This window comes from Nyctibius grandis, chromosome 7 (assembly GCF_013368605.1).
Source record: "Nyctibius grandis isolate bNycGra1 chromosome 7, bNycGra1.pri, whole genome shotgun sequence".
NCBI classification, from domain to species: Eukaryota; Metazoa; Chordata; class Aves; order Nyctibiiformes; family Nyctibiidae; genus Nyctibius; species Nyctibius grandis.
The window spans coordinates 35,503,167-35,528,390 of record NC_090664.1 but is presented as its reverse complement, the minus strand read 5'-3'; the positions used below and the strand labels follow the sequence as shown (position 1 = coordinate 35,528,390).

Here is a 25,224-nt window from a genome sequence, read left to right as displayed (position 1 = left end):
TTTTTTTCTCCACTGTTTATGGACCGAATGTCTTTCAGAACACTATAATGCAAACATCATTTTGGCGACATACAGTCTATTTGCAATTTCAGTAACAGTGCTTTGTAGAATTACTGGTTCAAGCCACTCAGCTCTTTCACAAGTGTATGTAAGTTCATGGTTAGTGTTCGCGTATAAAAACTATGTTCATTTTTGCACATTGCTCCAGAATTATTTATCATCTTCTGATGGGTAAATACTAATGACTCTATGGCAGTTACAGTAACTCCATAAGAGCTGCTATGTCATTATGTATGTAACACCAGCTTTACTCTGCTTTTACTTGGACATTTTCATGTTAGGTATTAATAGTTCTTGTTTTTGCTTTGTGATGCTATTCTAATGCTTCATCTAAATATGTTCTCCTTTTCTGTTGCTTTTTTTTGTCTTTAGCAAACGAGCATTCAGAAGCTTCCCTGAACTGAAGGATGCAATTTGGGATCAATATTCAGTGTGGACAAACAGATTTGGAGTATTGCTCTTTCTGTATTCTGTGATACTGACAAAGGTTTGTGGGTTGTTTGACATTCTGTGTGTGTGTGTTTGTTTTGTTTCTTTGTTAAGAGAAAGTTTGATCATGTAACACATTTTCTGTAAAAGGTGAACACTAAACTCAACTGATAAAACTAAGTCAAATCTAGATAAATGGGTGAAGTGGTATCTTGATTCATGTTGCAATACATTTCCACCATAAAAACTTGAAAAGCTCAGGGTTTGGTGTTTTTTTTTTTTTCTTTCTTCCCTGATCTGGGAGAATTATATATTTTGGAAACATCCTTATTATATATCTCTAACATCTCATTATCAAGAGAAAGAAGTGTGCTTAAGTATCAATTCATGTAAGAACCTCAGTCTCCTAATGTTTTACTATTGCATTCTGTTGTAATTGTTGCAGTTCATTCCTTAAGAGAGCAAAAATGTTTGTAATTTTTCTTCAGGGTATTGAAAACATAAAAAATGAAATTGAAGATGCAACTGAGCCATTGATAGATCCTGTTTACGGTCATGGAAGGTAAGCTGCAAAATATGGTTGCTACCACTTAAAATAGATTAGTGGGCTATTTTTTTATGTTTCTGTAACTGATCATTCTTTTAGGAAATTATTGACATTATGACAAAGATTCAATTTTAACCTTATAATAGCTAAAAGCAATATGTAACATAGCATGCCCTTTTCACTGCTTACTCCATTTAGTGCATCAGTTCTGAGGAAATGCTTCTGTTATTGGTGAATATTCAGAGGAATAATTCTCAAATTCAGGGCTACATTTTTATATCAGGTTGTTCATTGAAAGAGTGGAGATCATATTAGCATTGCTGAATTACATATACATGCTAATTAAAGCGATATAGTCAGAGAATGTTTGCTTAGCTGTCTGGGTAATACAATGATTTTTTCATTTTTTAGAGATAACCACTTTTTCAGAAATAAATTGTATGTCCCTTTTAATAGGCTATTTCTTTCTGTTACATAGCCAAAGTTTGATTAACCTCCTGTTGACGGGGCATGCTGTTTCTAATGTGTGGGATGGAGACAGAGAATGTTCAGGAATGAGTAAGTTGATTCTAATTTATGCTTGTTCATAATTTTTACATACTATGAGATGCTGACTTACAGATTTGGAATATGCTCTATTTCTGTTTTGATAGTCTCCTTATTTACTGTCCTTTGATTTAAGCGGACCTCAAATGGAAATAAAACATACTTGCACAAAATATCTGATGTTAATATCGGTGAATACAGGATTGTCAGCTACAGGTTGAAATTATAAGGTACTTGATCACCTGGATGATGGAAGGGAGTGCAGTCTCTGCAAGTCAGGAAGGTTGGTCAATACACTGGAGACAGGGCCACTATTCAGAGCAGCCGCATCAGGCTAGAGAAATGGACCAACAGGGACCTCATCAAATTCACCGAAGTCCTGCATCTGGGATGGATAAGCCCATGCAACAGCACAGGGCAGCACTGACTGGTGTCCTGGTTTGGCCTAAACCAGGCCGATTTTCCTTTCAGTGATTTTTACTTTCAGCTAAGTCTCCTCTAAGTAACTGCACTTTCTGAAACTAACTGCATGTTTGCAGACAGTGTCTGCTTCCAGGACTGATAACGCTCGAAGTTTGTAGTTATCGCTGAGGCACCGGTAGGGATGTTGTGCAGTAAGGCTCTTGCTGTACTTATTCTTAGAGAAACCAAGGTCACTGCTGAATTCCTCACTGCTTACAAGTGAAGAGCCGAAGGGAGTTCGCAGCTGCAGCAGGGAGCAGACAGGGCAGGTGACCCAAAATTGACCAACGAGGGTATTCCATCCCACACACGTCATTCTCGGTATAAAGGGGGGGGATCACGAGGGTCTCATGCTCTTTCTCCTATGGCCGGTGTCCAAGGAGGACTCCGTCTGTTTTCCTGCTGCCCCCGATCCCGATCCGTGCGTTCCTGAATCCAGCTCTCGACCGTCGCTAGGCCCAGCCTGGGCCTTCCCGGAGCCTGCCCTGCAGTGCCGGTGGTGACGTGGCTGACTTCAGGGGAGCTCAATCTTGGTTTTGTATATATATTTGTATATATTTGATTATTTCTGTTATTATTATTATACTCTTTTTCATTATTATAGTTTATTAAAACTGTTTTAACTTTCCAACCCGGAAGTCTCTCTCCCTTTTCCCTTTCCCTTTCCCTCTGGGGGGAGGGGGGAGGATAACAGAGAGCATCTGCCACAGGTTTAATAGCTGGCCCAGCTTTAAACCGTGACACTGGCTAGGAAGCAGATTTGTAGAAAAGCACCTGAGGTCCTTGTGGGCAGTGTGTTGCACGAGTCTTCAGTGTGCCCTTCTGGCAAAGAAGGCCAGCTGCATCTTGGACTACATTGGGAAGAGGGTAGCCAGCAGGTGGAGGGAAGTGATGGTTCTTTCCCTCCATATGGCACTTGTGGGACCACCTCTGGAGTGGTGTGTTCAGTTTTGGGCTCCCCAGTAGAGGAAAGACATTGACATAGTGGAGTGAGTCCAGTGGAGGACCACCAAGATGATTAGGGGGCTTTTTTGGTTTTTTTTGCATTTCACCTTACAGAGAAGATGTTCTGAAAGCAGGAGCACTTTGAATTCTGAAAGTGTTCACATCCTCTCTCCCACTGCTACAAAGTCCATCTCAGGTTCATGAGCATGTTTTTTACAAGGATTTTCCATCATCTGTGTCATCACTGAAGATACTGACTTGGACTGAGGTTCAAGACAGATCCATGCAAGACCTGAATCGAAATGCTCTGGTTTGACAATGAACAAGTAGTATAATCTCCTTTGAGACTTTTTTAGACTTCTACTTGATTATGAGTCCATACAGGCTGTACTTCCACATCAGACTTACCAGAATGTCAGTTGGATATCGTATCTAACTCTTCTCACCCCTATTTTGTAGACTTCTTATCAGGGTGTTTAGATTGAATTATTGCAGTCTATTATTGATGAGCCTACATGGGCTGCTTGCTTTATTTTTTTTTTGTCCTTCCTATTGCATGGAAATCGATTACTAATTTGTTTCAAGACCCTTTGGAGGTTAAAATCATCCTTTCTCCTGGGTTTTTCCTCTAGCTTTTTTTGTTGTTTTTGTTGGGGTAAGTCCCGTTTTCCCTTTTCTAGTCTCCTGATACCTCCTTTATCTTTGCTGTGTAAGGTTAATTAATTAATGGTTCAGAGACTTATTTTACCTAGCTACTTAAGTATTATGTAATGAATTTCATTAGGATCGTCAAGCTTGAACACGTCTGTCTTATTTACATTTTTTTAGCCAATTTTGTTCTTTTTTTTATGGCTGACACTGTTCTCTCATTGTTAATCTTCTTGAGTGTATGACATCATTTACCTTTTTGTGAATTAAAGCAAAGATGTCTTTGAATACTTGGATTTTCTTTGTATCATTTCATTTTGTGTTTTATCAGTCAATTCCTACCCTGATTCATACTGCATGTATAGAACATGGTTGTAATTTATCCCTCCTTTTCTAACTGAAATTTGTTGTAATTAGCCTTCCTGGTTTTATCTGTATGTTCTCTTCAGTATTTTTAATTTTCTCTTTTTGATTTTTAGATTATGATTTTTATCAACCTGAATTATTAGATTATGGTCAATCAACCTTAATTGGTTTTGCAGCTTTTCTTTACATTGGGATAATTTGCTGTTCTGCAACTTAATATTTCTCTTTTTGAAATCTTGCAGTTCATTTCCTTGTTTGTCTTTCAGATTGTCTTTCTGGTAGACCTTATTTGTTAGTTATCCAAATTGGATTTTTTTTCTTTTCTGACAATACTGCACTCTCTTTGAACACAGTAATATTCCACATTTAGGTTCTCAGTCAATTCTGCCCTAAAAATCCAGAACCGGAACTCCCACAGAAACATCTGTCTCTTTTTGGGGGAAGAGGAGGAGCAGAAACATCTTAAGAATCTGGTATTATGTGTCCTGATAGTTTTTCACCAGTTGAGTAATTGGACTTAACTCCTGTTGGGAGCCCTCTATTTTCTTCAAGTCCTTGGGATATTTATAGTCAAAACCAGCTTATTCACTGTCTTAAGTCTATAATCATTACCTGTTACAAAGCGACTTGTGTAGTCTATCAAAAAGAAGACAAAGAACAGCCTGTACTGTTTACAACTTCCTAGGCAAGACTGAGTTTTGGATACATTGTCACATTTCCTTTATCAGTCCTTTTTGTGATCTTTTTTTGTCTCCTTCAATCATTTCTGCTGTATTTTGACTCTCTTTGGTAGTAGCCTTCAGCTTCCTTTCTGCCAATGCTGTGAGCTTCTCATGTAGAAAGGTTGCAGGTGTCAAAATAACAAGAACTGAATGTGTTTCCTGACTGTTTTCTGAAGTTGGCTTTGTGTATGTTTTTCTGGTTTGGTTACTGGTCACTTGCCTTAAATTGCTCTGGTCAAGCAACTGCAAGTTGGAAGCTTTGACATTAGTATTGTACAGAGTTGATTGCCAGTGCTGCTTGATTTTTCCATGTGTAAACATAATGGAAAGAGATTTCAGGTAGTTCCATGGTTAGGTGTAATCAGTAGGTGAACATCTGAAACTGAGGGGCAGGAAGAGTATCACTGGCTGTGGGGGAAAGAGGGTGCTTAAAGAACTGCAGGAAGCAGTGGGTGTGATGTGGTTCGTGGTATATTTGCAGGGGCAGCAATGAAGCAACAATGAGAAGATACAGCTGCAATGCAGGAACAGGAAAAATGCTAGATAGGTGATGCTATTATCATAAGTAAATACATTTGCTAAATTGAATTTTCAAAATGGCACTTGCCTTACATTTTTATTCAGAAGTTATGTAAAGCCACTTTACCTCTTGCTCAACTGTTTAGATAAGCAATCTTTAATTAATAAGGAAATCTTTAAAATTATTTTAAAACCATTTTAAAGTTACTGTCAGTAATTTTATCGGTGACAAAGAGCATATTGAATTACAAACTTGAGGAATTACCAGGTAGTTTGCAGATTATACTGAGACCTCTGACTCTTACAGTATTGCATATTTTCCAAATAGGGTAGGAGTTATTAACTGGAATTGTTCTTGGCCACCACTGATACAAATACCAGTGAAATGATCCCTCTTCTTTGACTATCTACATATTCCGCTTTAAAACTTTCTTCTTATTCTAATCTCTTGCCGCAGTTATCCATAGTAGGAAGATATGGGAAGGTAGATTTTTTTTTCCTCCTTTTTTAAAGACTGTCATTCTTATGTGAAGTGTAGCAATTTAATATGAATACAAATAATGCTGTAATTGCTTTTTCTGAGCAGTGCCAAGAGTTGGTGGTGTTCCGTGCTGTCACTAGGCGGCGGTATGCCGATACGGTTGGTAACAGTATCGTTACGTTTTAAAAACATCATTAGTTTGGGCCTGACTTTTTTTTAAAGGCTCCGGTTTTCTCCCTTTTTAGAAATTTGAGTACTTTGCAAAAGTACTTTAAACAAGGATTAACTACCTTTCTGACAAGAGGCATACATATGCATTTTCTTAGATGATCTTTGATGTTATCAGACGTCTTGCAGGCATGTTTTTTCTTTCTGTGAGGTGAGGATATTCACAGGGATAAACTTTGATTTAGGGCAGCTAGTCTCCCTTTGTTTCCTCGTAAGTCATATGAGAGTGATTTTTGCTTTTGTGTCTGTCTTCTCTGTTGACTAATTCTGAAGGAGGCATGGGTACACCTCCTTTAGCTACATGCTGAAGTTAACCTAATAGCTTTCAGATACACTGTCTATGCAGCTTGACTACAAGCTATTCAATATATTCACACTGTGCGGCTACTGTCATAGCCAGGATCCCAGCTCTCTCTAGTTACCAGTTACAATTCTCATCTACTTATCTATCAGGGGAACAAAATACTTAATAATCTGATTTTTTTTTCTGAATCATTTTCTGAATAGTAAATATTATTTATGTGTGACTTTGCTGTTCTGTTCCAAGCATCAGCTCCTAAATCTGAAGCCTTTGTTTAGCAGACTGAACTTTTCATTGATTTTTGTTAATGATTTTTTAAGAAATACATGTGATGTGTTAAAAGTATTTCTTTAATGTACTGTTGCTTACTTCTGCCATTTCTTTCTCTTCATTGCATATATAAATGTGCTGTTTCTGAGCAATAGCTATTCCCTAGTTTGAAGTCTCCTTCACTAGTTTTTTAATTGGGCTAGCTCTCTTGCCCTCGGCTCAAAGAAAGGACGAATTGTCTCAGCCCATGGCAATTTATACCAACACAGCTATAAGTCAGTGAGGTAATGGGGTTCTGCAAAGTATTATCTATGCACCCTTGAATGTTTTATCTTCAAACTTCCTCGGAATTAATCCTTGAACACAGTTTCAGATCAAAGAATTCTGCACTGCAAAGAGCATTTTAATATGGATAGCTGACAACTCTAAGGAAGGAGTTGTACTTCCAAGCCACAAAGGTAGTGAACAAGTTAGTGGTTTTAAGTTTTTTGGGTTTTGGGTTTTTTTTTGAGTTGTGTGTTTTTTTTGGTTTTGTTGTGTTTTATTTTTTTGCTTAACAGCAGAGGAAGAAGTTAAACCATGACTATAATAACTGTTCTGCACTGTTGCAAAATTCAGAGAGGTAACTTGAAGTTGGTGAAGGAAGCATGGTAGGACTGAGTTACAATGAAATGCAGAGTTGATTTCTGGAAGTCCAGAAATCTTTTAAATTTAGGACAGTTTCTTTCACTTGCTATGGTCCTGAGGCTTTAGCCCATCGATAAAGACATCATGGTTTTATGCTGTTGTACATGAATGATCAGTGTTAAAAAATGTAGTTGAGAATTACTGTTTTAGAAGGAACTTTCAAATACCGAAGTCAATGTTCTCTGAAAAAAGAAAATACAGATCTTGTTAAACTGATCATGGTGTATGTTCCCATGTGCATTCTCAGGATCAGGTATGTGCTGCTCTTTGTTTCAACAACATTTAGAGACTTAGGAGAGCTTTTCAAGTAGACAGTACTTGCACTGTTGAGATGATGGATATGTAAGCCCAGGGCTGCTTCAAATCCTTACGATTATAACTAGTTTCTAAGTCTGAATTTTGAAGTGGTTTCTCATTCTTTATTAGAAAGCCTCAATAAGGCTCTGTAAGTGCTCTTCCAATTGGTAGTACATAAATATTTCAGCTATTCATGACAGCTGTGTGTGTTTGAGAGCTGTATGATACATTAAATGAAAGTCAGTACAGAAAATAAAAATGAGTGAATGCTTTCTTTCCTACTAACAAAACTATTATTTGCAAAATTATGTTTTATTATTCAGAATGTGAAATGATTAAGATAGATATAGCCAGGGAACTCTTAAAAAAAAAAAGGGGGGGAGGGGGAATACATATGTGCATATATACATTTTTTTCCCCTTCAAGATAGCTGTTTTTCTTAAATTTTTCTGGGAATAATTTTGGTGTAAGTTACAAGTACTTAATCTCCTAATAAATCCAACAACTTTTGAAAAGAGGCTATCAACAGTAAACTTTTAAAACCATCCATTTGGCTCTTCTTGTTTTATAGAATGGGAAACTATTAAACCTTTGTAGTTTTTTGACTATACCTTGATGTTTTGCCATTGTTTCTAAAACTGCACCTTTTAAATTGTTGTTACTTGACCAATTTTGAAAGTAAGCAAAAATGGCTTAAAAGAGGCTTTGCAGACTTTTCTTGAATAAATTTTGTGTTTTGTTTTGAACAGAACTTCTTGGCATACATAAACAGGCAACAGTAGGCTTTTTGACATTGATGGAATCTCTGAGATATTGTAAGGTAAGCTGTTTTCTGCATCATTTAAAATTTTTCTTTTATTAAGATATTGTGAGCTTCTTTGACAGTATTACTAAAAGCTTCACTGTGTACAATTGGAGATATTAAAGAACTTTCTAAGTTCAACTTCAAATTAAAACTGAGAATAATACTATATTAAAACAGATACATAATAAAATCAAGTGCATCTTATTGAATAAATATTGTTTGATGCTATTTAAATTAGAACTTTATTGCACCAATTTAATATAGCTGGTTAGAAGCTTATGTTTTTACTAAAATATCGTTTAATGCAAGTTACGTAGATAATTATGAAACTGTGAAGACCCATAGTGGACTGCTATTGCGGACGTTGCAGTTTTATTGTTCCCTTTTTATGCTATCCCTGTCTTCCATTTAAAATAAATAGCCGTAAGTAAAAATGGTAAAACTACTATTAAGTAAATGTATTCTGAACGTAATATATTCAAGACCTAAAAGTTACTTTATGTATTCATCTGTGAACATCTGAAAGTAACTGAAGTGCAACCTAGTCCATATTGTTTCTTCCTGATGTGACCCAGAATTTCTTGATTTAAGGCTTTTATTTGAGAGATTTTGTGCTTTACAAATACTACTTTTGAAACAGCATTAATACTCTGCATTTCAAAAGGCTTTTTGATTGTTCTTTGCTTCCTTTTCGATCTCTATTGAATTCCTTTAGCTTAGCTCAGGGTTAAAGAGGATTATGTAGTTTGAAGAATGTTGGTGTATTGACTGTAACTAACTGTCCCTTCATTTATTAAATTAGTGTCAATTCTGAATTGATTCATCCAAAACCAGCTAGTAAGTCAACTGGACTTCTACCTCATTTAGCATTTGATTATAGTATTGTTAAGCATAGGAGTACTTACTTGCGTGCAGTGTTTGAAGCATGTCCCCAAGGTTGAAATAAGGAGTATTGTTGATACCCCTTTCTCACTGATGTCTTATTTCTGTTAATTATCACAAGCTGTGTTGTTTTCTAAGTCAAACAGGAATCAGTTATCACAACTAGAATCTAAGTATTTTACACTTTTGGCATTTTATTGAATGTTTTTTATTAGTTTTCGGAACAGTTGAGACTTCAGTAACTGAATTGGCATTAACTTGATCACTAACTAGATGAGTTTTCTGGGTTTGCTTTGTGTTTCTGATTTTGTTGTACTTTTTTAGGTTGGCTCCTATTTGAAATCTCCAAAATTTCCTGTTTGGATACTTGGCAGTGAAACACACCTCACAGTCTTTTTTGCCAAGGTATGTTAGATATCATTTTTGGTAACCTCAGGCAGATAAACACTACATAAATTTAAAGTTCAGATCTTTCTACAGTGTGAGTTTCATGTGGCTTTAATGTAAAAATGTAGTCACCAAACCTTTTAATTAAGCCTTCCCTTGAAGGCAGAGTTGTTCAAATGGTTTAATGATATCTCATAAATTTTAGTGAAGTCTTTCGGTTCTAGCTTAATTTATTAGGCTGGGGGAAGGGTATGCTTTAGAACAACATAATTGGGATAAGTACTGTGTTAAATTTCTATAGTGCAAGAGAGATACAAAGAGGAAATTGTTATGTGTAGTGCCTCTTAGTAGTTTAATCTCCCTGACAGTACTTTCACAATTTTTAATCTATAACCATAGTTTTTTGCTCTAGATTAAAAATAGATATCAGGAATGTTATGATAATTTCTTATATTTATTCCATCAGATATGTACTGTAATCTGTGGAACATATAAAATGCTTTTGAGATGTCTTCTCAGTTTAAAATCTTACCAAATTTTATGAGGACACAATTTCTGTTTCTTTAATTGAAGTTTGTAAGTTGTTTTCCTTACTTTTTTTTATTTCTATAGAACACTTGTTTCTGATTAAAAATATTTATTGAAACTTTAAATGGTACTTACTCATGTATTTATTAGTACTTATTAGGAATGAAATTTCCTGTACTTAATATCTTACAAATGAATTAATATTTTAGGTATAAATCTTGAAAATAAGTGCTAGAAGATATGACAAAGTTAAAGCCATAATGTCTTTAGCTGTTGAATTTCTTTAAGGAAAACTTTAACTTAATCTTTAAAAAGAGGACACAAAAAGTAAGAGATTTTTCTTACAAAAACAGACAACCTCCCCCTCAATACATTGGAAGTTTATGTGTAGCAGTATTTCTTTACCTTTAAACTAAAATCAAAGAATCCTTTGAATATTTTTTTGCAGATTCTGATGCAAATGCTATACTAGAACTTCCCTGGATTCCTTGTGTCTGATAAATGCTCTTTCTTCCCTACTCCATTGTAGTAGAAAAATTCTTATCCTCCTTCGAATGTTTTTTTTCTGCCTCTCTCCCCAAACAGTCTTTCCTAGACAAGTTATTTTATTTTGATTTTGAAATTTTATCCACAGTTTTTCTGAATTATACCATCGAAGTCAGTACCTTGTCTTATAGATGAATTCTGATGCAAATAGGCATAATTACTCTGTTATATACCAGTCAAGTGTACCTGTCCAAAATGTTATTACACCTTCTAATGTTTTGTGTCTACAGTGACTGTTTCCACGTAGAAATCCATTTCTAATGTTGTTTCTTTTAGGATGTTGAGGGCTGTTTGCTGGGTTTAAAGTAACTGGGCATGAACATCTGGTGCCTCTAATGTAGCTTGGTTCCTTTCTTCACTGAACTCCTCTTAGGCTGTGGAAAGCTTCAGCTTGTGATTAATATCTTCAGAACTAAAAAGCAGAAAGAATTTCCCAGAAATTTTTTTGATGAAAAGAAGTAGCAGCTGAAGGTGTGTAAAAGTTCCAAGAGTCCATGAGTATGTGCTTGCATGTCCGACCTCACCCTTTCTAAAGGAAAGGTTGGTGAGTGTTTCAGGTGGAGCAGAGATGTCAGCTACAGTGGAAATATGAATCGTGTCGGCAATCCGTTATTTTATCCATTGAAACTACATGCCAAAACCTACAGGAAGAAACATGAATTCATTGCAAATGGTTAGTCAGCAAGTTGTCAATGTACTGTGTGTAGTTGTCTAGATGGTACTTGATGCTGAGGATGTAACTTCTATCTTGATAGTGAGTTTGGTTACATGAGAAAGAAATCTTCAAAATGGAAAGAGGAAAATGGAGTGTTGAGCCAAAAGCAGTGCAGATTAAGTTTGAAAAAAACAAGTACAGCTTTAATTCTTTCAAGTAGCATATGATTTACGGGAGCCTGAACCCTTATGTTTAAATAGAAGAACATTAGGCAATTATTAAGCAGGATAGTAGTCACTTTTGTCATTAGCTGAGTAATTGGGCCTAGAAACCTAGAAAAAAGCAGTCTTCCTAGGTTATTGTCACTATGGATGGATAGTGTGGGGAAATTAGGGAATGGGACAGAATCTTCATTGCTATCCTGGGGACTTTTCTTGAGCATGGAGGCTCAACAAGCAAAAGATTTTAATCAAATTCTGCATACCACCCTACTCAAAGAAAGTTGGCTGCTGTTCTTTAGTACTCAGGTGCTTCACTCGGATTTTTACATTTGATGTGGAGTACAGCAATAAACATTATCCTCATAACTGTGGAATGAAAGATCATCCACTCTGCTTTTCTATCTCAGAACATTTTGAATTAAATACTATAGACATCTGTTGCTGTCTGACAGAATATATTTGCATTACGCTAAATGTGGACCATTCTGCTGTAGCTGTGACTTTCAGATAAATGTTTTTCAGTCATTCTTTCTAAAATAAACAAAGCTGTCCATAGCTGCCGTTCTGAAACTTTCTACATTTTCAGTGGATTTTAATGAATGAGCACAATGCAGCACAGCATCTTTGGGCTGAAGATCACACAGCTTAAAGTAAAAATAAAACAAGGAACTAAAGCATGTAATTGGGCTTAACTTCTCTTGTAATTGCTGCTGCATGAAACAGCCTTAAACCATGACAGCTGAGTCAATTCCTAGTTTTAACAGAAGTCTACCAGTGGGTCAGCAATTTCCCCCATTACTAAAATAATAGAGATTTTATTCTGTCTGCATGGTTTTCATCTCCATATCTTGATTGTCAAAACTCCTTTGGTATGTACAGAAGTATTATTAGCCTCATTTTACTACAAGGAATTGGAGGTAGAAAGAAATGACTTCAGAAATAATATCTTCCTTAAAACAGCAATTTTGATTAAAGCACATTTTCACAGAATCACAGAATCACTGAATGTTAGGGATTGGAAGGGACCTCGAAAGATCATCTAGTCCAATCCCCCTGCCGGAGCAGGACCAGCTAGACCATCTCACACAGGAACGCGTCCAGGCGGGTTTTGAATGTCTCCAGAGAAGGAGACTCCACAACCTCTCTGGGCAGCCTGTTCCACTGTTCAGTCACCCTCACCGTAAAGAAGTTTTTCCTCATATTTATGTGGAACCTCCTGTGTTCCAGCTTGCACCCATTGCCCCTTGTCCTGTCAAGGGATGTCACTGAGAAGAGCCTGGCTCCATCCTCATGACACTTGCCCTTTACCTATTTATAAACATTAATGAGGTCACCCCTCAGTCTCCTCTTCTCTAAGCTAAAGAGACCCAGCTCCGTCAGCCTCTCCTCATAAGGGAGATGTTCCACCCCCTTAATCATCTTCGTGGCTCTGCGCTGGACTCTCTCTACCAGTTCCCTGTCCTTCTTGAACTGAGGAGCCCAGAACTGGACACAATATTCCAGATGCGGCCTCACCAGGACAGAGTAGAGGGGGAGGAGAACCTCTCTCGACCTGCTAACCACACCCCTTCTAATCCACCCCAGGATGCCATTGGCCTTCTTGGCCACAAGGGCACACTGCTGGCTCATGGTCATCCTGCTGTCCACTAGGACCCCCAGGTCCCTTTCCCCTACGCTGCTCTCCAACAGGTCTGCCCCCGACTTGTACTGGTACATGGGGTTGTTCTTGCCCAGATGCAGGACTCTACACTTGCCCTTATTATATTTCATTAAATTTCTCCCCGCCCAACTCTCCAGCCTGTCCAGGTCTCTCTGAATGGCTGCGCAGCCTACCGGCACATCAGCCACTCCTCCCAGTTTTGTGTCATCAGCGAACTTGCTGACAGTGCACTCTAATCCCTCATCCAAGTCATTAATGAATATATTGAATAGTACTGGTCCCAGTACCGACCCTTGAGGGACTCCGCTAGACACAGGCCTCCAACTGGACTCTGTCCCATTGACCACCACTCTCTGGCTTCTTTCCTTCAGCCGGTTCACAATCCACCTCACTACCCGATCATGCAGACCACACTTCCTCAGTTTAGCTGCGAGGATGCTGTGGGAGACCGTGTCAAACGCTTTACTGAAATCAAGATAGACCACATCCACAGCTTTACCACCATCTATCCACCGGGTTATGTCCTCATAAAAGGCTATCAAGTTGGTTAAGCATGACTTCCCGTTGGTGAAGCCATGCTGAGTGCCCCTAGTGATCCCCCTATCCTTGATGTGCCTAGAGACAGCACTAAGGACAAGTTGTTCCATCACCTTTCCGGGGATGGAGGTGAGGCTGACCGGTCTATAGTTACCCGGGTCCTCCTTCTTGCCCTTTTTGAAGACTGGAGTGACATTCGCTTTCCTCCAGTCCTCAGGCACCTCTCCCGTTGCCCACGACTTAGCAAAGATGATGGAGAGTGGCCTAGCAATGACTTCCGCCAGCTCCCTCAGCACCCGCGGGTGCATCCCATTAGGGCCCATGGATTTATGAACGTCCAGGTTGCTTAATTGGTCCCTGACCCAGCCCTCATCTACCAAGACAGATTCCTCCTCTATCCTGACTTCTTCTGGGGCCTCAGGGGTGCGGGGCTCCTCAGGACAGCCTCCAACAGTATAGACAGAGGCAAAGAAGGCATTCAGTAACTCCGCCTTCTTTTTATCCTCTGTCTCCAGGGCCCCCACCTCATTCATCAGTGGGCCTACATTGCCTCTAGTGTTGGCTTTACCTGCAATGTATTTGAAGAAGCCCTTTCTGTTGTCCTTGACCTCTCTTGCAAGGTTTAATTCCAAGGAGGCCTTACCTTTCCTAGTTGCCTCCCTACATCCTCTGACAACAGACTTATATTCCTCCCAAGTGGCCAGCCCCTCCTTCCATGATCTGTACACTCTCTTCTTCCACTTGAGTTTGCCCAGCAGTTCCCTGTTTAACCATGCAGGTTTACTGGTACCCTTTCTTGACTTCCTACCTGTTGGGATGCTCTGATCTTGAGCTCGGAAGAAGCAGTCCTTGAATGCTAACCAACTATCTTGGGCCCCCTTACCTTCTAGTACCCTGTCCCATGGGATTTCCCCTAGCAATTGCTTGAGAAGCAATTTTATTGGAGAGAATATCAGTAGGTTTTCTTCCTGGGGCTTAGCTGACCTGTAGCCAGCCAAACAGTTATTTACAGTTAGATATTTTGCAGGCAACCATGCTGACACAACAAGTTGAAATGCAGTGGATAATCCCCTATACAAAACATGGAAACATGAGAATACTCATCACAATGTTTTGATCCACTATCACTCACTTCAGTGGAAGTGTTCTTTCTAGACAAAAGAAAATAGAATCTGGAAACATCTGAAATCAAGCTTCACCCCACATCTTCCATATTTTAATTTCTAAGGTAGACTGTATTGAGCAAAAATACTACAGCTTGTTCTGCAGATGAGTATGTAATGAAGCTGGAAAGGAGATACGGACATTTGCATTACCTAAGTAGTTAGTTCTTCAGGACTCTGATACTTAACGTGTATCATAATAGAACTGAAAAAACTTGTGTGAATAGTTGGGAAGGGGGGCAAATGTTAGCAGGGAACTGTAATTAGTACCAGCATATTTTCTTTCTTTCAATTACAGCTGTGTGTGTATAAGTCCAGAAAGTTGCTGGATGCTCACAATCCAAATATAACATTTACTGAAAAAATAAGGGTGGCTATTACTCCTAGTGGTCATGGACTCTGCATTTGCAACAAGGTAGATTTTCCCTGAAAAAGTGAGTGTGCAGGTTCTCCATAGGCAACTAAATCCAAGCAGCCATAACTTCTGCCTCTCCCTGCCCTCCCTTTCTTTCAGTAAATAAGAAAACTTGCAAATGGCCTCAGAACAACAAAAATAAACAAGGAAGCTTTCATCTGAAGCACTAAGTATCCTTACATGCTCTGTCAGATGGTACTAACACAAATAGACAGTATTGTAAATGTCCTCTAAAAATCAACTTTAATGTTACAGTCTTTTTTTTTTTTATTGTAGGGAAAAGAGAGAGTGAGAAGTGGGGCAGCTCAAAATTAGTTAATGTAGTTATGGATAAGGCTGTGATGCTCTGGATCAAATGCTGTATGGTCAGTTCCTGGTTATTTTTATGATACTCGTAACAGGAAGTTATGACAAGCTGAGACTATTCAGAACTTTTAGGAATGTCAGTGTGATCAGACACTGAATAAAAGAATATCAACAGGTTGAAATGTTGCGTGATATATAACAAGCAAATGTTTCAGTGCAAACAATAGAAAGAACAGCAGGTTAATAGCTGCTTTCTAAATACTATCTGCTGACATACAAACTCACATGGTCTGGAAGTTGAATTCACGACTCTTTGAAAGTGAAAAGACAGCATGGAATGAGTGTCTGTCTGGTGACGTCAGGTGATTGAAACTGTCCATGGGGACACTTCGGAGCTGTGTAAGTTTTTAAAAAATTCCCTTAGTCTGTTCCCAGGTCTTGGAGCCCACAGGCCACAACAGAATCGGCTGTCCAATTTCAGTTACAGCATTGTAGCACTTCTAAACTTGAAGAATTAGATAAGCAGAAGAAACTCCTGGCTGAGACATCTGTGTTACAAATTACTGCTTTTCAAGGAAAGTGTGCCTGTTTTGCTGTGCTAGGACTGTACTTACGGTTTCGGATTATATTTTTTTTATTTTTCTAGCTTTGATCACTGTAACCTCTTCTACATATTCTCAGGGCCTTTCTTCAGCATCCTTGGTAGTATTGTCTCTCAGAAGAAAGAACATTCACTTCTCTTAATCTTTTTGATCAAAGTTCAACAGAGGGAAACCTGAGCAAACACTGACACTGCTATAGGAGGTCCTGAATTTGGGTCAGTGGTGTTTACCAGAACTGGGCTAAGGAGGAGTGTTATTGGGTACAGCATTTAATCTCAGAAGACCAACAGAGAATGTCAGTGGCCATGAAAGAAAATAAAATGCATGTGTAAAAATTCAACCATTACTGGTATGTGTTAATAACTCTGGTCTCTGCAAAAGTAACCTATGTATATCCAAATAAATTGTACTTATCCTTTAAGTTAGGAACTCTTTTACTTTGGGAAGGTAGTGAAAAATATCTACGCCCTTCCTTTTATTTTTTGCTCCCATGACCGGTGAATGCAGGTAATCAGATTTTGAAAAGTCTTTCTTCATCAGAGAAGAAATCAAAATCAGATTTTGAAGAATTCCACTTCACAAAATGGTCACAGAGCGTGTGGTTTCAGACTCTTTCGTTTCCATGAGTAAGTGGAATTAGTTCTGGTTGGGACAGTCTGGATAGCTTGTAGAAAGAATATAGATGCCTGAGGCAACTGAAGAAATAACTTCCAGGCTAAAGTAGGGTTTAAATTTTCTGTGTGCCGATTAAGAGCACAGATGCTCTGTTCTCGATAATAGCTCTGACCTGGCTAAATCAGCAGTGAATCTTCAAATATTTCTATTAGCTGTTAATTTAAGAGCTCCTTTCTGCAGGAAGAGACCCCTTTTTGAAATGAATGTTAGTGCAGGGTGTTTCCTGTGGGATCTGTGGGCCGCCAAAGAGAATTGAAGTTAACTGTACTGATTGGTTTAAGCTTCATAGTGTAAATGCTGTTGCTAAATGAATTTAAATTGTTCTGAATAATGCAGTAGTTCATACGGGTTGCTTTGTCCAAATAAACTTCCTAGCAGAAAGGCCAAGTCTCTTTAGAATAATGGTCTCATAGTTGGGAGGGAGCACTTCAAAATAAAATATTTCTGTGAGGTATCTACCTTATTGTAGCTTTGCAAGATCACAGAGCATACTCTGCTCTTTGTGGGTCTACTCCAATTTTACTTGCAGCTGAATTTGTTCCTAGTACAGGTGTGTGTTTCTCTCTATGAACAGGCACTTTCGGGCAGTTTGTTTGTTTATTGTTTGTTTGGGAGGTTTCCTAGGGGGAAACTTGTGCTTTTTTCATTCATGTAAGTGATTTTCACACCAGCATGTATCCAAGTAACTTCTAGATTTTGTCTAAGCTTTTCATTGTAGTAAAAGAGACTTTATATGTGATGCAACAGTGTATGGTGGCATATTTGTTTTTAATGAAGCAAGTTCATGACATGAATTTACCCAAAGTCATGGTGGCTTTATTTTCTCTAAAGACAACAAATCTGGAGCACTGTCATTTATGAAGTATCTGTATTTCTATTTCTCATTTTTTTTCATTAGAAATGTAGTTTTGTCTTTAAGCAGAGGTTGCTTTCATGAGAAATTTTAGCCATCATATGGTTTTTGGCTTTGGTCAGGAGAAACATTTCTGTCTCCTTTTGTTTTCCTGTTTCCCACATTGTTGGAATGAGCAGCAAACTGTGATAGCTTGTCCTGGTTTGGCTCAAACCAGGCCAAATAGTCTTAGAGAACCCAAGGTCACTGCTTACGAGTAAAGAGCTGAAGGGGGTTGTACCTGCAGGGAGTAGTGGACGGGGCAGGTGACCCAGGATTGACCAGCAAGGTATTCCATCCCATACATGTCATTCTCACTTTCCTGTTTATCACTAACCCACTGCCTCCTGGAGGTGGGGCCCAGGAGGGAGGGGCCCTCCTGTCTCCCACTGATTGGTACCAGCTTTGCCAAATCTCCAGTTAAAAGCCTGCAGGTGTGATGGCAGTGGAGCTATTGCATTTTGCCCTCTGCCTGTGCTGGGTGGAGCTACTGCATTTTGCTCTCTGTCTGTGCTGGGGGGAGGTACTGCCTTTTCCCCTCTGCCTGTACTGGGGGGAGCAACTCTGGCTGAGGAGGATTTCCAAGCTCTTGATCTTGGTTTTGTACATATTTGTATATATTTGGTTATTTCTATTATTATTGTTATTATATTCTTTTTCATTATTATAGTTTATTAAAACTGTTTTAACTTTCCAACCCATAAGTCTCTCTCCCTTTTCCCTTTCCCTTTCCCTTGGCGGGGGGGGGGGAGAGGGTTAACAGAGAGCATCTGCCACCTGGTTAATAGCTGGCCCAGCTTTAAACCGTGACAGATTTATTGGCGCCCAACGTGGGGCTCGAGAGAAGCTCCAACAGGTTGCTCTGATAAGTTGAATCCTGGCTCTGGTGGGAGGAGACCCAGAGAGCTCAGCTGAGAGAATATCACATTTCTTCCTTTGAGATTTATGAGGGGTTGGAAAGTTAAAACAGATAGTGAAGATGGTGATGTCATTTTTGAATGCTGTGTTATCTCATCTTTTTATGGAGTTTCTTTCACAGTTGAGTATTGCAATGATGCCTTACCTGCCGTGGGCACTGTGTTATTGCTTGCTTCTTATGAATGTTTGCATGCAGTTTAGCAGTGGGCGCTGGTCGAAATGTATTGTTTTGGTATGGGGTTTGATACTGATTTATGCTGTGATAAACTGGGCAGTTAATATTCCGATCTCTTATCTCTATGACACAATGATGGGCAGCTTTAATCGCGAATCAGTAGCAGCAACTTCATCTGCACGCTCCAAGCGTCCTTTAGCTAATTCTGTTAATGATTACACTTCCAGTTTTACTTTGGGAAATAGCACCTTCTCCTTTTCTGCCAAGCTGATTCCACTAGATTTTGCGAAATTAGGATGGTGCTGTCTAGGTGGCATGTTTTTATTTTTGGTTGTCCTGAATGTGTTTCTGATGTGGGATAAGATTAAATATCGGTGCAGGGACAGTTGTAGGTGTTATGCAGCCACCTCAGATCCTACAGTGTGTACTGCTGCTACAGCCACTAAACCCACTGAAACCTCGGCAGCCTCTACCACAGCTGCTACACCCCCCAAGATGGCCACTGCAGCTACTCAGACTCTCAGCACTCCCACGACAGCCACTGCATCTACTCAGACTCCAGCATCTATCGAATCTGTACCAATTGCTCCTGTAACCAGGAAGAAATACCAAAAGAAATCAGCTCGTGAAGTGAAGGATGATGACTCAGAGCCTTCTAAGGCAGAGCCATCATATGACCCAGGTGAGGGCCCTTCTCAGGCAGAGTTAGGGCCTGACACAGATGGGGGTTTCCTCGATCGTCCTTTTAAAGCAGACCCATCACAGAAGAAAGGCCCTTCTAAAGCAGAACTATCACAAGAGGACTCGGACGTAGAGATAACCTACCACTCCTTATCCCTGAAGGACCTGAGAAATATAAGGAAAGACTTCAGTCGTTATGACGGTGAACCTATTATTACCTGGTTGCTCCGATGCTGGGATAATGGGGCAGACAGCATGCAATTAGATGGCAGAGAAGCCAGACAGTTGGGATCCCTGTCCAGAGATGGTGGTATTGATAAGGCGCTCGCAAGAAAGTCAAACACTGTCAGTCTCTGGAGGCGACTCTTGTCAGCTGTAAAGAGCAGGTATCCCTATAAAGATGATGTTATGAGCCACCTAAGCAAATGGACCACTATAGAAAAAGGTATTAACTACCTTAGAGAACTGGCTGTGCAAGAGATCATTTATAGACACCCACGGGACATTGTCGATCCTGTAGATCCTGATGAAGTGGAATGCAACCGATCCATGTTCCGGAAGGTTGTGAAGAATGCTCCACCGACATATACCCATACATTGTCAATATTAGTATGGGGAGAAGATGCTATGGCACGATCTAGTGTGGGCGAAATGGCTAACTGTATGCGACAGTATGAAGATAGTATTTCTTCCCCACTGCAGGCACGCATCTCGGCTGTGGAAAAACTGACTAAGGAGAACAAGGACTCATTTAAACAACTGTCAGACAAACTGTCCATGATCGAGAATAAACTTGACTCTCTACCTACACAGGCGCGCGTTGCAGCTGTTAAGAGAAAACGTTCTCCTACAGGACCAGCTCAAAGGAAAAGGAACACATCACGAGGTATCCTGTGGTTTGCCCTGCGTGGTTATGGGGAGGACATGAGCAGATGGCATGGACAACCTACCAGTACCCTACAGGCACGAGTACGTGAGTTGCAAGCTAAAAGAAATACCAGAGAGAATTTTTCTAGGAGGATGGCTGCTCCAGTTACCAGTGAGCAGGACCCCAGTCAGGGGAGATGGGCCTCAAATCACTTTTTCCCAAGTGTGAATAGGAGAAATGAAGGTCCAGTCCCTGTGAGCAGCATGAATCCATTTCTTAATTAGGGGGGCCCTGCCTCCAGCCAGGTGGAGGAGAGGGACAACCGGATTTATTGGACTGTGTGGATTCGATGGCCTGGCACATTAAAACCACAAAGGTATCGAGCCCTGGTAGACACTGGTGCACAGTGCACCCTAATGCCATCGGATCATAAAGGGGCAGAATCTATCAGCATTTCAGGAGTAACAGGAGGATCTCAAGTGTTATCTGTATTGGAGGCCGAAGTGAGCCTAACTAAAAATGAATGGAAAAAGCACCCCATTGTGACTGGCCCAGATGCTCCGTGCATCCTTGGCATAGACTACCTCAAGAGAGGGTATTTTAAGGACCCAAAAGGGTACAGATGGGCCTTTGGTATAGCAGCTGTAGAGACTGAGGACATTAAACAGCTGTCTACCTTGCCTGGCCTCTCAGAAGATCCTTCTGTTGTGGGGTTGCTGAAGGTTGAAGAACAACAGGTGCCAATTGCTACTACCACGGTGCATCGACGACAATATCGCACCAATCGAGACTCCCTGATCCCCATTCATAAACTGATTAGACAATTAGAAAATCAAGGAGTGATTACCAAGACTCGCTCACCCTTTAATAGTCCTATATGGCCAGTGCGAAAGTCTGATGGAGAATGGAGATTAACTGTGGACTATCGTGGCCTAAATGAAGTTACGCCACCGCTGAGTGCTGCTGTGCCAGACATGCTAGAACTTCAATACGAACTGGAGTCAAAGGCAGCCAAGTGGTACGCCACCATAGACATTGCTAATGCCTTTTTCTCTATTCCTTTGGCACCAAAGTGCAGGCCACAGTTTGCTTTTACCTGGAGAGGTATCCAGTACACCTGGAATCGACTGCCCCAGGGGTGGAAACACAGTCCTACTATTTGCCATGGACTGATCCAGACTGCACTAGAAAAGGGTGGAGCTCCAGAACATTTGCAATACATTGATGACATCATTGTGTGGGGTGATACAGCAGCAGAAGTTTTTGACAAAGGGGAGAAAATAATCCAAATTCTTCTGAAAGCTGGTTTTGCCATAAAAAGGGGCAAGGTCAAGGGACCTGCCCGGGAGATCCAGTTTTTAGGGATTAAATGGCAAGATGGGCGTCGCCAGATCCCGATAGAGGTGATCAACAAAATAACAGCAATGTCCGCACCAACTAACAAAAAGGAAACACAAGCCTTCTTAGGTGTTGTGGGTTTCTGGAGAATGCATATTCCAGATTACAGCCAGATTGTACGCCCTCTTTATCAAGTGACCAGAAAGAAGAATGATTTTCAGTGGGGCCCTGAACAACGACAGGCTTTTGAACAGATTAAACAAGAGATTGTGCATGCAGTAGCCCTTGGACCAGTCCGTACGGGACAAGATGTTAAAAATGTGCTCTACACCGCAGCTGGGGACAATGGTCCTACCTGGAGCCTCTGGCAGAAAGTGCCAGGGGAGACTCGAGGTCGACCCCTAGGATTTTGGAGTCGAGGATACAAGGGCTCCGAGGCCAATTACACTCCAACTGAAAAAGAGATACTGGCAGCATATGAAGGAGTTAGAGCTGCTTCAGAGGTAATTGGTACTGAAGCACAACTTCTCCTAGCACCTCGAATACCAGTACTAGGCTGGATGTTCAAGGGTAAGGTTCCCACTACCCATCATGCAACTGATGCGACGTGGAGTAAATGGATTGCATTAATTACGCAGAGGGCTCGAATAGGAAACCCTAATCGCCCAGGAATCTTAGAAGTAATCATGGACTGGCCAGAAGGCAAAGACTTCGGAATGCCACCAGAAAAGGAGGTGACACGTGCTGAAGAAGCCCCACCATATAATGAACTACCAGAGGATGAGAAGCAGTATGCGCTGTTCACCGATGGATCCTGCCGTCTTGTAGGAAAGCATCGGAAGTGGAAAGCTGCTGTATGGAGTCCTATACGACGAGTCACAGAAGCCACAGAAGGACAAGGTGAATCAAGTCAATTTGCAGAAGTAAAAGCCATCCAGCTGGCTTTAGACATTGCTAAACGAGAAAAGTGGCCAAGGCTGTATCTTTATACTGACTCATGGATGGTGGCAAATGCCTTGTGGGGGTGGTTAAAGCAGTGGAAGCAAAGCAACTGGCAGCGCAAAGGGAAACCTATTTGGGCTGCTAAATTGTGGCAAGATATTGCTGCTCGGCTAGAGAAACTAGTCGTGAAGGCACGTCATGTAGATGCTCACGTACCTAAAAGTCGGGCAACTGAGGAACATCGAAACAACCAACAAGCGGATCAAGCTGCTAAAGTGTTCCAAATAGATTTGGACTGGGAACACAAAGGTGAACTATTTTTAGCTCGGTGGGCTCATGACACTTCAGGTCATCAAGGGAGAGATGCAACATACAGATGGGCTCGTGACCGAGGGGTGGACTTAACCATGGACTCTATTGCACAGGTTATCCATGATTGTGAAACATGCGCCGCAATTAAGCAAGCCAAACGGTTAAAACCTTTGTGGTATGGGGGACGGTGGTTGAAATATAAATATGGGGAGGCCTGGCAAATTGACTATATCACACTCCCTCAAACCCGCCAGGGTAAACGCTATGTGCTTACCATGGTGGAGGCGACCACCGGATGGTTGGAAACATACTCTGTGCCCCATGCCACTGCCCGGAACACTATTCTGGGCCTTGAAAAGCAAATCTTGTGGCGACATGGCACGCCAGAGAGAATTGAGTCGGACAATGGGACTCATTTCAAAAACAGTCTCACAGACAACTGGGCCAAAGAGCATGGCATTGAATGGGTATATCACATCCCCTATCATGCACCAGCCTCTGGGAAAATTGAACGGTATAATGGGCTGTTAAAAACTACCCTGAAAGCAATGGGGGGTGGAACCTTTAAAAACTGGGATAAACATCTGGCACAAGCTACCTGGTTAGTTAACACCAGGGGATCTATCAATCGAGCTGGCCCTGCTCAGTCAGACCTTCTACATACAGTAGAAGGAGATAAAGTCCCGGTGGTGCATGAAAGGAATCTATTGGGAAAAACTGTCTGGATTCTTCCTGTAACGGGCAAAGGTAAACCCATTCGTGGGATTGCTTTTGCTCAGGGACCTGGATGTACTTGGTGGGTGATGTTGCAAGATGGTGAAGTCCGATGTGTCCCTGAAGGTGATCTGATTCTGGGTGAGACTACTTAATTTTGAACTGTATGTTGTTGCTGCATAAGTGTCTTTTAGGTTAAGACAGTGGTGATGCGACCGGAGCTAGCTTCATCAAGTGGCGTCCAGTAACCTCCTCGAGTCTGACATCTTTAACCTGCAACCCGTGGGCACGAACCATGACAAAAGAGAGACTGCTAGCCAGAAAGACTGCTGAGAGACTGCTAACCAGATGCAAACCCACAATCCTGAACCAAATGAACTTGATGGACTTTTTGCATAAAGATGAATCATAGACTAGTGATATGTATATATATATTTGAAAATGAAAAGGTAGTGGTGATCTGAGTATGACATGAATGGTATGGAATAAGGGGTGGAATGTCCTGGTTTGGCTCAAACCAGGCCAAATAGTCTTAGAGAACCCAAGGTCACTGCTTACGAGTAAAGAGCTGAAGGGGGTTGTACCTGCAGGGAGTAGTGGACGGGGCAGGTGACCCAGGATTGACCAGCAAGGTATTCCATCCCATACATGTCATTCTCACTTTCCTGTTTATCACTAACCCACTGCCTCCTGGAGGTGGGGCCCAGGAGGGAGGGGCCCTCCTGTCTCCCACTGATTGGTACCAGCTTTGCCAAATCTCCAGTTAAAAGCCTGCAGGTGTGATGGCAGTGGAGCTATTGCATTTTGCCCTCTGCCTGTGCTGGGTGGAGCTACTGCATTTTGCTCTCTGTCTGTGCTGGGGGGAGGTACTGCCTTTTCCCCTCTGCCTGTACTGGGGGGAGCAACTCTGGCTGAGGAGGATTTCCAAGCTCTTGATCTTGGTTTTGTACATATTTGTATATATTTGGTTATTTCTATTATTATTGTTATTATATTCTTTTTCATTATTATAGTTTATTAAAACTGTTTTAACTTTCCAACCCATAAGTCTCTCTCCCTTTTCCCTTTCCCTTTCCCTTGGCGGGGGGGGGGGAGAGGGTTAACAGAGAGCATCTGCCACCTGGTTAATAGCTGGCCCAGCTTTAAACCGTGACATAGCTGCAAGGAAAAAACAGATCTCTGTCTTCTCTTAGTTTTTGATGGTCTGTACCAACTTTCTACAGGACATGTTCTTTTTCATGTGTTGCACAAGGCTTGGGAAAGAAGAAAATGTTGTGAAGAAGCCAGGTATTCCCTCTTCAATCCAAGAGATGAAGAACTAATTATGGTTTTACCTCCTCCATGACATCCTTTCAGGCCTACAAAGTGTCTTGGAGAACTCTAGACTTCCAAAAAGACCAGAGATATGCAGAGGACAACAGAAAGGTTGAGTGGGAATGCTGAGGTGTGCATGTCTGTGATAGGCAGATGGGGCTGATCTGCGGAGCTAGGTTA

At 40.7% G+C, this 25,224-nt stretch overlaps 1 protein-coding gene across 7 annotated transcripts in view; it reads left to right on the top strand.

The window, feature by feature from the left end:
- MINDY3 (MINDY lysine 48 deubiquitinase 3) overlaps positions 1 to 25,224 on the top strand; it is a 71,881-nt gene that overhangs the window by 17,255 nt on the left and 29,402 nt on the right. For all 7 annotated transcript variants that reach the window (XM_068404906.1, XM_068404907.1, XM_068404910.1 and 4 more), the window contains 5 exons: positions 433 to 547; positions 978 to 1,051; positions 1,515 to 1,594; positions 8,258 to 8,328; positions 9,520 to 9,600. In XM_068404906.1, the coding sequence (XP_068261007.1) occupies positions 433 to 547; positions 978 to 1,051; positions 1,515 to 1,594; positions 8,258 to 8,328; positions 9,520 to 9,600 (421 nt within the window). The remainder of the gene's footprint in view (positions 1 to 432; positions 548 to 977; positions 1,052 to 1,514; positions 1,595 to 8,257; positions 8,329 to 9,519; positions 9,601 to 25,224) is intronic.